Consider the following 14,587-nt stretch of genomic DNA (forward strand, 5'->3'; position numbering starts at 1 on the left):
TAATCCAAGCCCACCGCCACTGCCTGTCGTATCAAGGCTGATGCCGTCGAATAGAGAAGGGCTATCGAAACCGTGAAAGCTCTGCATCCCTTGCGAAACACCCACGCCATGCGAGTGTGCCGCGCCCGGCGAGTGTTGTGGCCGTGTGCTCACAAAAGAAGGCGGGCCTTGGTGGCCTAATGCATGTGCTGTTGTCTCCGCCGTACCATATGTGTGGCCCAAGGAGGGCGAAGCGGTTGAGCTTTGGCGCCGATTCTGTTCGTATGTAGAAGAATTAAAGTGTATTGTCCCAGCAGAAGGATGAGTCCCATACCCCCCATGCCCAGATCGAATGGTAGTGGCATTTGGAGCCGCAAACTGCGGCGAGCGATGAGCGTTGCTATCGGTCAACATTCCCGGAGAGCTCGAGCCAGTATTTTGGGAAGATTGACGCTGTGGGGGCGCAAATGATTGGTGTTGCTGTGGCTGGGATGTGTAGGGACCTTGGGATTGATATCGCGAACCAAAATGATGTTTCTCCTGTGGTTGACGTTGCTGCTGGTGCTGCTGGTGCTGCAGGTGCTGCAGTGGCAGTGGAAGGGATTGGTTGAACTGGCTGTTTTTTGCTGTCCTACCGTGTGTATAGTATGTTTGTGGGACTTGATCTGGGCGTGGCAATTGTTGAGTTGCAAGTGAGCCTGTTGGCAGCGATGCGGCCATTTGCGACTGGGAACTGTGCTGCGAGGAGATAGATGAGCCAGTATGGTTAGATACATGCTGATGCGAGTGCAGCTGCTGCATTTGGTGTCCTGGCTGACCCTGGTTCCCTTGCTGTTGAGAAACTTGTTGTTGCAAATGATGTTTCGCTGCACTTCCTAGGCCCTGAATGTGATCAGAGGTATGGAATGGTGGAGTCAAAGACATCGTCTTCTGCGCGACGAGTGGTGGTTGCTGGAGGGACTGTGTGTTCTGCGTCGGTATTTGTTGATTGCGGAGGGCAGAGAGGCCGTCGTTGTGGTTCTGTTGATGCTGTCCTGGAAGTGCAACAGGAGCATCGTGTTCTAAATGGTTCGATAGGGCTTCAAAGGCGGCTGAATTGAATTCTCCGTTTGTCCCTGTGCCGGAATCGAGAGGTGGCATTATCGACGTATCACTACTTAACGGTGCCTCGGCCTGTCCAAAAGCACCGGTGGTACTACTTGAAATAATGTCAGGACCAGGCGAGGAATTGCTATCAACACCAGGCTGGATTGACGCGCTTGTGTCAATCACTTTCCTCTGTTTTTTGGGTGGTCTCGACATGCCGTGTAGACGATCTGATTGGTGGCCAACGTGACTGCTATTGCGAGAATTTGGAACGCTGGCCGCTCCATCAGTTGAGGCATTGGCTTCTGCTGAGCCTGCGGGCGTACTGTCTTGCTTCGAAACCTTTGCTCTTTTTCTCTTGTTTACTGCCAAAGTAAGCGTGTCGCTTGGTGCCAACGGCATGTGATGGACATCCGCCGCGGTGCTCTGGAGGTCGTAAGTTCCTTGCAGCTGTTGAGATTCTATATTTATCTCATGGCTATTGCTTGCCCCGGTATGCACAGTTTGTGTGAAAAGCGTCGGGGTTTTTGCAGCGGAAGCGTTCTGCTTCTTCGCTTTCGGCAATTTCGAAATAACTGGGGCGCCGGGCACTACCGGGGGCGGGATTGGGGTCACAGTGGCAGGGCCACTTGCGCTTGGCGTTTCGTTCGTTGTGTCCGTCGCCGGTGCCTTGGGACGATTTTTCGAGCCTTTTGGCCTTCCTCTCTTCTTTCCTGTTTCCTTAAGAGAGCCTGGTGCAGTAAAAGAATCAACGGCCTTGGCAGCATCCTGTCTCACATCCGAAGCCTGCCTCATCCCTAGTTCTGAGCTGAGATGCGAGTCTGCAGGAAGGCTAGCATTCGTATCTGTTGAAAAAAACAAGCCATTCCCCACGGAAGTGGGAACATCTAGGATGTTGTCATCATCAACGTCAACCCAGCTGTCATCCCCGTGATTCACATTGGCTATCGAAGTCGTCTGAAGGTCGAGGCGGGGATCCTGGGCCGTAGACAGTGCCTTCGAGGAAACCGAAGCGGCGGCGGCGGCGGCGGCCAAAGCTTTCCGATCTTTGACCGGCCCTTTTTTTATGCCTTTGTCACGTCGCGCTTTGGTAGCTTTGCTTCCCTTGGGTCTTCCCCTCCGCCTTTTCTCTGTGGAGGGAGTGGTGCCGTCGATGATAGTGGCTTGGTGAACAATATGGGTCGTATCAGTTGACGTGGTAGGAGTTGTACTGGGTTTGGGCCCGGCGGAAGAGGCTGCTCCGGCACCGGAGACTGTCTCTGCCAAGTTACCAGGTGCGAGTGCAGAAAGGCCAGAAGGATGGGGCTTCTGCAAGGATTTTGGGGTGGTAGACGCCTCGTTGGCTAGCCTGGGAAAGATCTCGGCTATCCATCCGACAAAGGCACTCCCAGGGCCGTTTGCAAGTTCACTTCCAGGGAAAATACCGTCAGAGGGTGGCGCTGCACCAGGTGTTCCCCCAAAGTATGAAAGTGCCTTGCAAATCTGATCCACGACCGAAGCAGGAGAAAGATCCCGGAGTAGGGTCAAAAGGCGAGTCTGTTCGCTCTTTATGTCTGCCGGCATGAGTGGTTGAGGTACTGACGCCGGAGATGCCGGTTGACCAGAAGTTTGGGCTGATGGGGCATAATACGAATCCCAGGCGCCAGGATCATCCGGTACACGGACAAAGCGCTTCGTAGAGGAAGTAGAGGACGTGCCGTGGCTGCTCTGGTAGGCACGCATGGCAGCCAGTTCCGTGCTTTCGCTTGCACGTTTGGCAAGCTCATCACGTTCAAGTGACGACTCATGGCCACCCAGTTCCAATTGTATTATGCCAAAGTTGCCACTGAGACTGCCCTTGTGGCCCTTCAGCTTCTTGGGTATTGGGTCTTTGATGCGTGCATCTCGGTACTCAATGGTTGAGGATGAGCTAACCGACACAACGTTGCCAACAATGGAGCTGGAAACAGGCGCCGGGTTAGGGTCAACAGCGGCGATGGCTGACAGTGGAGGGAGCCCCACAACCGGTTGGAGAGACGACATATCGGCCATCAGAGTCACCGCAACTGGGCCTCCTGTGATACGTCTCGTTCCTTGCTGTTGTCTGAGAGCCGCCTAAGATGTCGGCGACATTGACATTCGCAGCGTCTAACACTAGCAAACGGCAGTGGTATACACTTCCTCAACAATGGGCTTTTTGGCTCCAACGTACACTGCTGTGGCGCAACGGCAACTTGCCGGTGCGGCCACCGGCTCCGCAGCAGCAAAGCAGGAGATCCGTCAAATCCCGTAAAACAGTCGCATAGTCGCCCCCTCAGAACTGGCTTGGCGAAGACAGGTCGACTATAGCATATATGATCGATGGTACAGAGGAGATGACAAGGCACGGGGGGAGGACCAGGTCTCGATCGGTCCGGCAGAAGGCACGAGCAGATTGCTCCTCACTGCGACGATTAAACGGAGGTATACAATTTCGACGTGTGTCAAAGGGTATCGCGTAAAAGAACGAGAGTGGAAAGACGAGGTTGGCCAAGTGTAATATACTCTTGCGCTTCACGTGTTTGACGAGAAAGTCAGTGTATAAACGCCTTTGAGGTTGAGACTTTTGTCTAAACTTTACAAACACCTGCTTTTGGCGCGTAGTTGGTGTATGCTGGCTTTGGAGGTGTCGACGAGGGCTGAGGTAGAAACGGTCGGGTGTGTGAGGGGGAGTGCAACAACACCAACAATCGTGGAGAGAAGAAGGATGGCAGAAAGTCGGTACGAGCGGGCAGCAAAGAGAGCTACCAAGAGTATCTGTAGTATTGCTCAGTAAATTACTCGGGGTTGGCGAAGAGGTCCGAGACAGGCGATGCGGGCAAGCCGAGCCGAACTGAAGAAGTCGCGACGGTGAAGTCGAAGATTAGGTAGAGGACAAAGTTCGACGAGGAAAGGAGGCGGAGGATATGAAGCACCCAACAGGAGCGATGAAGAGCCAAAACAGGATGCGGTCACGGGATTGCAACGACAATGGTGCTCTCAAATGATTTTACCGATTAATTTGAAGCTGTAACAGGCCCAACTGTGCGACGACAACGACGACGGGTGCCAGCAGCCAGCATCAAGCGCCGAGCTGACAGAAGATAGAAAAGAAGAAGAGGCGCTAAAACGGCGATCGTTGACGCACGTTTGCGCGGTGGGAGCAAGGCGTGTTCAGAAAAGAAATGAGACGAAGCAACAGACGATGTCGAAAAGTGAGGCAGGAAACACCATTTGACGTCCGGGGTTGGGTTCTTCTGGACAGCTTTTGCAAGTACTCGGTACATACTTCTGCGATAATTTTACGACATGCGCAGCCAGGGCAACGAGGCTTCGGGCTCTTCGCCTTGCACTGTTCATGTCAAGCCAGCAGGTACCAGGTACCTGGTGACGCTTGAGCCTAGCTGCCCCACTAGCGCAGAGCACATCGCGGTCAGATCACTGTCAGTGCAACGACCGGTTTCTTTGTGTTGAAATGTACAGCCTAGCTAGCACGGCACACCGCTCGATTTGCGAGGTCCTGGCCTAGCGTCTTCTCATCCCACACAGTTCTGCCAGCTGTCACCAGCTGTGCTGTCAATAAGCTGTTGGACGGTCGTATCGACAAGGTGTTAATCTTCGGCATCTTATATTCCCCCACTATTGGTGCTCTTCGGCCACACTGACCGAGGAGCTTTGAATTTTACGCAATCTGCCTCATCTCTCCTCCTGTCCATCGTTTCCCATTAAGCTACAACCACTCGCCCATGTCCTGACAACACGCTGGACAACAAAATACCCGGTACCTCATATCTCTGCGCTCGAATTGTTTTTGTGCCAGCTGCCTGTTCTGTTCCCTTGTCAGTCGGAACACTGGAGTGAGTGGCATTCATTGGCACTGGCAGCGGGTAATAGCCACACACTCTCTCTCGCACATCAGCAATCAGCATCCATCGTCGACATTCGCGGGCAGCATATCTGCGGGGAATTTGCTTGCTGAAACTTCCTGTACAGGTGCATTGTATACGCATCGCATTTTCAACCACAATTCTGCACAGCTATCGCACCTCTCGGAACTATGCCGAACCCCGCAAAATACGCCATCGTCTCTCTCCCCCTCCGCATCTTCGATTCCGGCAATCGAGAGGGGGCCGTCGCCTCTCTTCGTACCACCGTGAACCCCGAAAATGGCGCTGTCCAACTCTTCCTCATTCCTGAGTTCAAAATTGGTACCCTAGATGCCTTGGTCCAGCAGGCAGATGACCTTGCAAAGCTCGACGCTGGTTGCGAGGGTGTGGCGTCTCGGGTGGCGGACTCCCTAAGAACGATTCTCGACAACGACGAAGAGAAACTCACGCAACACAAGATCGTCAATGACAGTAAGGAGAAAAGAGGCTTTGTCCAGTTCTGTTTCTAATTGCGCCACCAGGTGTCACAGTCGTAATTTGCTAACTGAACTGCCAGAGCCTACTGATCACTACTTACAAAACTTCTCCTGGAACAACGTGCGGTACCGGATAGATCGCCCGCTCGGCGATATCATCGACACATTGCAAAAGGTATGTCTCTCTAGGAACTTGTTGTAACGTTTTGAGCTGAACAATCTCGTCATTCCGACGTTTATATGCTTTATAGGCGGCTAATGAGTGGCTTGTATAGGAGCTCGTCAACATCGACAATGATGTCAAGGGCAAGTTCACCCAGTACAACTCGGTGAAGTCCAACCTGGCTACTTTGCAAAGAAAGCAAACGTATGTTCTTCTTACCCCCCCTCCCCCGTTGCGTTTCTCCTTATTGTTCTAGGTGCAAAAAATATGACAAACCTGGACTAATATCAACCTAGTGGAAACCTTGCCACGAAGTCCCTGACCCCTCTCATTAAACCCTCGCTTTTAGTCCAAGACTCGGAATACCTTGAAACGCATCTTGTTGTTGTCCCGACCGGCTCTCGAAAAGAGTTCCTCCGCGAATATGAGACGCTCGCTCCGATGGTGGTTCCCCGGTCCGCGAACCAGCTCGCCGAAGACGATGAGTTTGCGCTGTTTGGCGTGACAACATTCAAGAAGCACAGTGCTGAGTTCCTGCAGAAATGCCGTGAACATAAGTGGACGCCGCGCCAATACAAATACGTTGAGGGCGGCAAGGAAGAGGAGCAGCGCGAGCTGGACCGTGTCACTCGTGAAGAAAAGAAAGTTTGGGGCGAGGCTTTATGGCTGGCGCGTACGAGTTGGAGCGAAAGCGTCATGATCTGGATGCATGCACTCACGCTCCGTGTGTTTGTCGAGACAGTTCTACGGTACGGCCTACCGCTCGACTACGTGAGCGTTCTAATCAAGGTGAGATGTAATCCAGGACCAAAAAAAGCCAATAGTTTTCCACTTGCCGTTGTTTTCTATTGTTCCCTCTTCTCCCGCTACTAGATATTGGAGAGAACCATGCCGCTAATGCTACATTCTGCTTCACAAAATACAGACGTCGCCCAAGTCTGCGAAAAAGCTCAAGACATCGCTGGATTCAGCATACTCATATCTCGGCGGCAATGCATTTGGTAGGGACAAGAAGGGCAAGATCACTAAGGACGATGCCTCGCTGTCTTCTGATATGGCAGCTGCTGGTGTCGGGCTAGCTGATGGCAACGAGTACATGGCGTACGTGTACTATGAGTTCGAATTCCCCTAAATATGGGGACGGACCGAACCGAGATGTAAAAGGGTACAACCGTCATGCATGCCACCTCGTTGTAGTAGAGGAACGGCAAAGCGACGTTCTTCCCCTTCAATGGGCATTTGCCTTTCCCTATTTTATCCTGAAATTTTGTACATCGCCCATCGCTTCTCATTTTTTTTCCGTCTTGTCAACCCCGTTTACTGCCAGTGTTTTATTCTTATTTTTTTATCCAATCAACACAGTTGGCAATCTGAAACTTTGGGATAGGGTGAGCCTGGTAGCCCAATTATATTTTGGCGTTCTCTGTCACAACTCATCCCTGCTTGGGCCTCGAAGACTATACAGACGCAGTCGGAATAAACAGGAGGCTCTTGCTCTTCAGGTACTCCACTATCTGTGCGACGCACTCTTCGACGGTGTTTTCGTGCGTCTTGATGGTGATCTCGGCTTCCAGGGGAGCCTCGTATGGTGCTGAAATGCCGGTGAACTCCTTGATTTCGCCAGCGCGGGCCTTCTTGTACAGGCCCTTGGGGTCCCGCTGCTCTGCGACGTCGATCGGGATGTCGACATAAACCTCGATGAACTCTAGGGGAGCGTTGCCGGCCTGGGCAGACTGCGTATGCAGCTCGCGAGCTAGCTGGCGGTCTGCGCGGTAGGGAGAGATGAAGGATGTGATGGCGACAGTCGACGAGTCGGCAAATAGCTTGGCGACCTCGGCGATGCGGCGGATGTTCTCGTTGCGGTCCTTCTCGGAAAAGCCGAGATCCTTATTGAGACCAAAGCGGACGTTGTCACCATCGAGGCGGTAGGCAGCCACACCCAGGTGCAAGAGGTGCTGCTCGAGGGCCGTGGCCACGGTAGACTTTCCCGAGGCCGACAGGCCAGTGAACCAGATGGTGTAGCCCTTTTGGCCCCGAGCCTGGTTGCGCTCTTGGCGAGTGAGGCCGGTGTGCCAGGTGATGTTTCTTGTGCTATCCGTCAGCCACGTGTTTCTTTTTATTTTCTGTCTCCTGCCTTGCTGCTGACAGAATTGCCCATCTTCGTCTGACAGCTTTCCGAGTTGATACCCCTCCACTACCGGCCAAAGATTGGATATTCTGCCTCTTTTCTTCCTGTGCATATGTGCGGATCGTCACGTACGTAGCCATTGTAGCGGGTGACTGTGGTGTATTTCCGAGGACGTCGGAGTCGATTGCTGGGGTGGGCCGGGTATAGATGGTCGTCAGAGCTAGAATAAAGACCACGACGGCAAAGATGAAGTAAATTCTAATTGAGCGCGATTATCAGGTTACTGGTATTTGGCCGAAGTTTCGCAAGAGTTGTTTAACGAAGTAGTGGGGGTCCCCACAGGACAGTAGCACGTAATCCTGTGCTAGTGTGTAATCTCGACACGTTCGACAGCGTATTGTCCACTGCAGGCGCTGCACCTATCTGAAGCAAACGTGAACCAGTAACTAATTATCATTGCTCCTGATTTACTCATCGCAGTGCGTAGATTCCGCTCTGTATGTACAAATGACGCAGTCACCATCCGCCAGCAATCCAGTTGGCCGCAAAGTCGCTCGCCTCACATATATAGAGTGAATGTGACCCCGAGACCAGCGATTGTGAGAACGCTTCCCAACCCAGGACTGAACAAGCCATCACCGCCATTGACCGAGACAGTGCCCGTTCCCGATGCAAATGATGTGGCACTGGCCTGGCTGGTCGTAGCGGTTTTCTTGCCGCCGCCAGGCGCGGTCGAGATCGCGGTCGAGTTGCCCTTCCCGGAATCTGAGCCGCCAGCCACGGGATCGGTGGCATTGTTTGCGGCCGCGGTTGTCGTACCTTTGGAATTCTTGCCAGTCTTAGTCGACGCGTCCCTGGTCTTGGTTTTGGTCGTTGTAGAGCTCGACTCCTGTGGCAATCAGTGTCAGGCGAACCCGCTGCGGCTGCTTCTACATTTCGGAACACGAGGCGGCATACCTGAGCAACAACAGCTGTCGCGAGCGCGAGGAGGGTAATTGAAGAGAGCCTCATTTTGTCAGCGGTGGCGGACAAGCGGTGCCAGACCGAGTAGATTCTTGCAGACGATATTAGGCGAAGAGGTGCCGGGGCGTTTCGCTTGGGACGAGAAACAGTCTACCACCTTGTTCTCTTCTGACTTTGCGTCGGTAAGAAATGATGTGGTCGATGACGACGGGGAATATATATAAAAGTCTGATGAGAAGCAACCAAAAGGTCGTTCTCGGAGGACGAGCTTCTCTATTTATACTTCAACAAAGCAATGGAGATGCTTGGTCTCAAAAACTCTCTCACCGAAGGCAACCCGTTGCGTTGATACTACAGTTGGGCTTCATTTTCTGCCACCAAAAGCCCACACACCGAATGGTGTCCTTGCTGGAGAACGCTCCTTTGTCATGCATCCTGTCTACGCAGGTTCTTAGATGGCATGTCTAAAAAAAACCTATCGCCTAGACTTCGGTCCAGTACCGTGATAATCGGCCACCGATCACGAGTATCAAGAACTGTAAAAAATTCAATCCGTGATAGACCCTGAACCGGGTTGCTAAAATATGGTACCTAGTACAACGAGTTACTCGGATATTCTTACGACTGGACATTCCCGGTAAAGGTCAGAAATGGATGTACTTGCTCTACACTCGTTTCAAAATCGAGTGCTAGCGCATGAGGAGTCATATACATCGATATACATCTCAGCTGCTGGAAGGCCATTTTGTGCAACGAGCGCATTGGGTCGCAGGCTGCGGGTTGAAAATATTTCGCCATCCAGTCGAAACGATAGGTGTATGACAACGCACGCTCTGTTATTACCAATTCTCCAATATTTAGACCTATGTGTAAACTGGACTGCAAACCTATTTTATCATGACTGTGTGTGTTTTGTAGACAGTGTTGCTAAGAAAAGGCTGATAGGATGGCTGGGACGATTTGTCGACAATGCGTCGTCGAACTACGTCGACTTGTCTCATGTATGGGCTTGAATCATATACCCACTACGCGGTGGCAATAACAACAAGAAACCTCGAGAGCGAGCATACACATATGTTATCAATGTATCCATTAATGGAGCACTGGCTCTTTGCATTTTATCCCTCTTCATGGTCTATCCGCAAGCTCCTTGGTGTCTTGTCATTCACGTCGTAATCCATGCCACAGACATATATTTCGTTTTCGAAACCCGGCCACATGATTAAATTTGGAAACGCAAGTGCAGTCGTTTCCTTGCACGCTGACCCTCTAAGCTGTGGCTTTGGTCCATTGGGCTGCAACGAGCAACACATATTCCGAGATGCATTCACTGGACGTCAAGCTTCGTCCGCTATGCGTTTCCCTTGAATTCAGGCAAGCCTCACATATCCCCATTTAAGACGTACCGGAGTAGCTCACGCGGAGCTCGTAAATCGGTGCTTGAATCAACTGCTTTCGCCATTCCCACAACAAAGCGGCGTGCGCAGTATTCGTTGCCCTTCATCTTTTCAAACCTCTCCACCTGGGACAGCAGGGAAACTTTCGAAAGGCTACCGCCTTGTCCAAGCAACGTTGCGATTTGGCTGGCCCTTTCAACAACAGTAGGCGTGACACCGCTGATGGCCGCACAGTGGCAACCAAAACTCTCCGTGCTTCTTCCTTCCCGAAGTATGTGAAGAAACTTCACCTTTTCTTCGGGCTTCGAGGCGATTGGTCTTACTGCCACGCTCATATAGAACAGTCCTAGACGGGGGTGCTGTTTGAATCCTCGGCGCTTGAATATTTCGTGGAAATGTGTTGCAGCAAGTACCTTTGGGGCGTCGTTTTGCCCAATGCGGAGAAAGTGGTCAAGCAGCGCATCGAACAACGCCGCGCCGTCAACCGTGGCCGTGCCTCTTCCAAATTCGTCTATAAGAATAAGAGTTTTCCGCGTCGCAGCATTGATAGAAAATGCTGCTTGCCGTAGATCGACTCCGAACGCACTTTCATTACGCGAAACACTCTCCCGTGTGACAATTCTGGTTAGAATCTTATCTGTGATGCCGACAACGGCCTCTTCCGCTGGTACATAGCTTCCAACGTGTGCAAGAAACAGAATCGTCGCGACCTGCCTTAGATAGACGCTTTTTCCAGAATGGTTGGGCCCTGTCAATACAACAGTACTTGGAGTGCTGTTGTCTGTGTCTTGAATAGGTGAGCAATCGCAATCCATGTCTCCCGCGGGATCGCCTGAGCCACCTGACAGCTGGCAGTCATTCACCACAAAACTTTCTCGGCCCGTCTCTTGCCATAAGTGACGACCTTTCCGAATGTATAGGACGTTTTCTTCTGTCATTTGCGGGCGAACGAGTTGGAACAATTTCGCTCCATTGGAAAGAGCAAGAATGCTGTCGATGTGCCCAATGGCGTTCGAAGCACAAATCAGCGCTTCTTCCCTTTTCAAAATCTCAGATCCGAGACAGTGGAGCACTTCCACTTCAAGATCTGGTATACGTTAGCAATGCACTCGATTTCTTGGCATAATAAAAGAGACTGAGATAAGAGAACGCACAGAGCCGTTCGTTGTGCTTACCAAGTATCCGTCCGGCTAGATCTCCAAACTCCTTGTCTACATCACACAAGATGGGAGTCTTGAAGTACAAAAGTCCGTCGTCTCGCAATATTTCTTCCCAGGAGCCAAACTCAAGATCGTCTTCCAGGGCAGGTTTACTGTTACTGCTGTTATCACTGTGATCACGGATGATGGCAGATGCGACGAGGAGATACCCCTTTCGAGGGTGAAAAATCCACCCCACGATATCATTTTGAGCGCTGCTTCTCAGCCTGGCTTTGTACTCTTGGCAAATCTCTTCGAGATGAACCTGAAGACGGCTGTACGTGGACCCGAGTGCATCGAGCTCAGGGCTGACTCCTCGAGCAACGAAACTACGACCACAAGATCTCGACTTTTGAAATTCGATCGTCGTAGCCAGCTTCTCTCGAATTTGAAAAATTGCCTCGGAGTCGATTTCACCTAGAGCCTTAACGTTTCGGTGTTGTCAGCTCAGAAACAAAAATATACCGGACTTCCAATCCGCAAAGAGCGTTCACTGTCAAGGCGTACCTTGTCAAAGACGGTGCAAATTTTGTATCCCACAAGTAAGATCTGCAAAATAGCAGAGCAAAAGTCTTGGAGGTTCGCCCAGGTACTTTCCTTGATCAAAGAGAAGTGTCCAGAAAAGTAAAGCCCTCTTCGAAGGTGGGCCAGGATGGGCAGAATGTTCTTGGCCTTTTTCAGTGCCGCACGGATAACTCCTACTGATTCTTGGCTTTTCGAGTCTAGGAGGTTTGAGATAGACTGCTGGCGCGCATTGATGAGTGCAAGGTCTGTGCTCGGATGAACAAACATTTCGCGCAGTGTGCAACGTCCTTGCGAAGTGATGGTCAGGGAGCAGAACATGTCGAAGACGGAGCGTTTGCCACGTAATGTACCAGCCATGCTGCCGTTGTTACTCGTCGCTGCGCCCGTTCTAGTGGCGTATCGTAGATCTGGGCGAAAAATCTGTAGCGATAGCAAGGCCTCAGCTGTAACAAACATGTAGTTATCGTACGTTACAGTCAGAACAGATCGAATATGGATTTGTTCCGCGTGTAAGCCTATTGTGGTAGCCTGCCTTCTTTCGAGGTCGCGGATTAACGCACTCGCGCAGCCTAGCTACGGCAGACGACCATATATTAGTTACAATTCTTAAGGAAGCCGCTGAGCCGGCCAGTATATCAGTGCAAAACTGTTGACTTTGTCTACTTACGGAAACCTGGCCATCCAAATTAATGAATGTACCTAGGTAGATAAGTTTATTCCGCGTGTTTCTATCGTCTCTGAGGTGCGCAGGAACAGCATCGCGACTGTCATTCCCCTCTACATCTTCCACGGCGGATGTGAAAGGGGCCGAGCCCGCTTTGAAACGTTTGGCATCATCCAAGTGTGCCAGAAGCTGTCTTCCAAGCACTGGGTTGAAGTCGGATGACACGACGGAGCGTAGTTTAAAACCACGCTCCGCGTCGTCACCCGAGCCAGAGTCCGTGTTTTCACCGGCGAGATGATCAAGTAGGTCTACCAACGCACCCTGAGCGCGGCTTGGGACGATGATGCTGGTAGGTCGGACTTGAAAAAGCAGCGATTCAACTAACTCGAGTCCGACAACCCGCGTGTCGTCTTGAAGATACACCGTTGCCGTATCAGAAACGTAGTATGCGCAACCGACCGTTCCGTTAACTTTCATTTCCAACGCCATGTAAACCCCACCGGGCTCGGTCACCCAGGTACCAGCAGCATCAGGGCCGTCGTGAGCTGCAGGACAAGTATCACTGTCGATATTACCGTTTGGTTGTGAGGGGTCATCAAGAGTGCTGCTACCAACAGTATGCAGAATCTCATTGAGGATATCAGGGTGACCCGCCGTGTCATGCCCCGTGGCGGCCGGAGAGAAACCCGGAGGGCCAATTGACCTCGAAGATCTTGCAAATCGGGGAACCCGAACCCGGTGAGTCATCTGCCACCGTGTAGGTACAACAGGTGGGGTTCTTGCCCACCTCCTGTTTAAAACCATGGTATTTCGAAGCTCACAGAGGGGTCGGCGGCGGGTGGTTGCTGTAGACCACAAGAATAGGCGACAAGAGACGACAGTTGGGTTTGAGAGGCAACACGGACCCAAGAGGGAGACGGGAAAGGGGCTGGACGGTGGTCGAGGGGCCATAGAGCCTTAAATAAGTCTCGTATTTTTCACGAGGCGAAAGACCCAACGCCGGCTACTGCAGATTCTCGTTGGCAAGGAAGGTGCGGCTGGTCCCCCGATTCACATATATCCAGTATCACTGCTTGGCAACATCATACCGCTGCCGTGAAGGCCAGCTTACTATTGCATCTCTTCGATCCAAAATCAATGTGCTCCAAATACAATCCCTTTCTCTCTGCTCCAATACAAGTTCAGCAATGCTCAACCCAGGTCTATATATAGGCGTGAAGCAGCGGACAGAAGGACGGCACGCATCTGTAAGTACCAGTTAATCTAGTTGGACAGGGTGGCGGCATAATTCTAGCGTTTGTGGTTTGATCTAGTATAAAAGGTCTGTGGTAAGGCAATCCCGGCCTGGTGCTGACTTGTTTCCTCCTACTTGGGCTTCGGTCCGTATCATAGTCTTTCACTCTCTCTCTTATATGCCGTCCTTCCGGCATAACTGGCTTCAAAGTCTACTTCCCATCCCCGCCGTCTCTTACCCAGTCTCCAAACGTCTTTCTTTGGCGTCGAATGTCGGCAAAGCCAGGTCTTGTCTCCAGGAATCGGAACGGATTTCCGACATAGTCCTTATTTGCATCCATGTCGGCGCTGTTCGTCCCTTTCGTCCCCTCGCGCTCGATCTTCCCGGCCCACACATGCCACTGGATTGGCTTGAGCTGCTGTGTCCCAAGCACGAGGCCAAGACTTGCAATGAGCAATGCCGTGATAGTTTCGATGGCGATGTCGATGGGCAAAGAGGTCGTGGCCGGTTGTGAAAGTCCCGTAGATCGAAAGGTTTGGAGAGAGGAGAATTCTTGTGCGGAGTAGCATCTGGGAGTGTGCATTGAGATACAGAGGTCAGTGGATGCCGTTGTCGCTTCGGGCGATCCTGGGCACATGTGAGGGTTCTTACGAATGGGCGAGGAGGACGAGGCCAAAGGCCGTCGTTACTTTCGAAACCCAGGTCATTTCCTAGCTATATAGGTAGATAAATAGATAGATAGATAGAATAAGTGATTTCAGAGTAGAGGTTCGATTGGTATTTGAGGGAACTATTGTTGGGTCGTAGAGGACTAGATGTGCGTCGTGGCGAGTATTTCGAGCTTGATTTGTGGGTTCGAAAAATCAGGGGAAGGTACAGCCAGGTGTAC

At 51.7% G+C, this 14,587-nt stretch overlaps 4 protein-coding genes across 4 annotated transcripts; 1 reads left to right on the forward strand and 3 right to left on the reverse strand.

Annotated features, from left to right (window-relative positions):
* Positions 1–2,612: 2,612 nt before the first annotated feature.
* On the reverse strand, positions 2,613–3,087 carry SPBR_01092 (uncharacterized protein; the record flags this gene model as incomplete). The annotated part of the gene is made up of 2 exons (XM_040759410.1): positions 2,613–2,678; positions 2,731–3,087. 2 exons carry the CDS (start codon positions 3,085–3,087, stop codon positions 2,613–2,615), a joined length of 423 nt encoding a protein of 140 aa, XP_040618433.1.
* A 2,032-nt stretch (positions 3,088–5,119) lies between these two features.
* SPBR_00508 (V-type H+-transporting ATPase subunit C) lies at positions 5,120–6,720 on the forward strand (the record flags this gene model as incomplete). Its single annotated transcript, XM_040758827.1, has 5 exons — positions 5,120–5,420; positions 5,506–5,600; positions 5,701–5,792; positions 5,885–6,377; positions 6,514–6,720. The coding sequence occupies 5 exons, from the start codon at positions 5,120–5,122 to the stop codon at positions 6,718–6,720; spliced, it is 1,188 nt and encodes a 395-aa protein (XP_040618434.1).
* Positions 6,721–7,045: 325 nt separating this feature from the next.
* SPBR_00473 (uncharacterized protein) lies at positions 7,046–8,727 on the reverse strand (the record flags this gene model as incomplete). Its single annotated transcript, XM_040758792.1, has 4 exons — positions 7,046–7,679; positions 7,849–7,974; positions 8,346–8,605; positions 8,674–8,727. 4 exons carry the CDS (start codon positions 8,725–8,727, stop codon positions 7,046–7,048), a joined length of 1,074 nt encoding a protein of 357 aa, XP_040618435.1.
* Positions 8,728–13,909: 5,182 nt separating this feature from the next.
* SPBR_01080 (uncharacterized protein) lies at positions 13,910–14,405 on the reverse strand (the record flags this gene model as incomplete). The annotated part of the gene is made up of 2 exons (XM_040759398.1): positions 13,910–14,267; positions 14,350–14,405. 2 exons carry the CDS (start codon positions 14,403–14,405, stop codon positions 13,910–13,912), a joined length of 414 nt encoding a protein of 137 aa, XP_040618436.1.
* Positions 14,406–14,587: the final 182 nt, after the last annotated feature.

The sequence above is a fragment of the Sporothrix brasiliensis genome, assembly GCF_000820605.1.
Source record: "Sporothrix brasiliensis 5110 chromosome Unknown Cont19, whole genome shotgun sequence".
In the NCBI taxonomy this organism is placed as follows: domain Eukaryota; kingdom Fungi; phylum Ascomycota; class Sordariomycetes; order Ophiostomatales; family Ophiostomataceae; genus Sporothrix; species Sporothrix brasiliensis.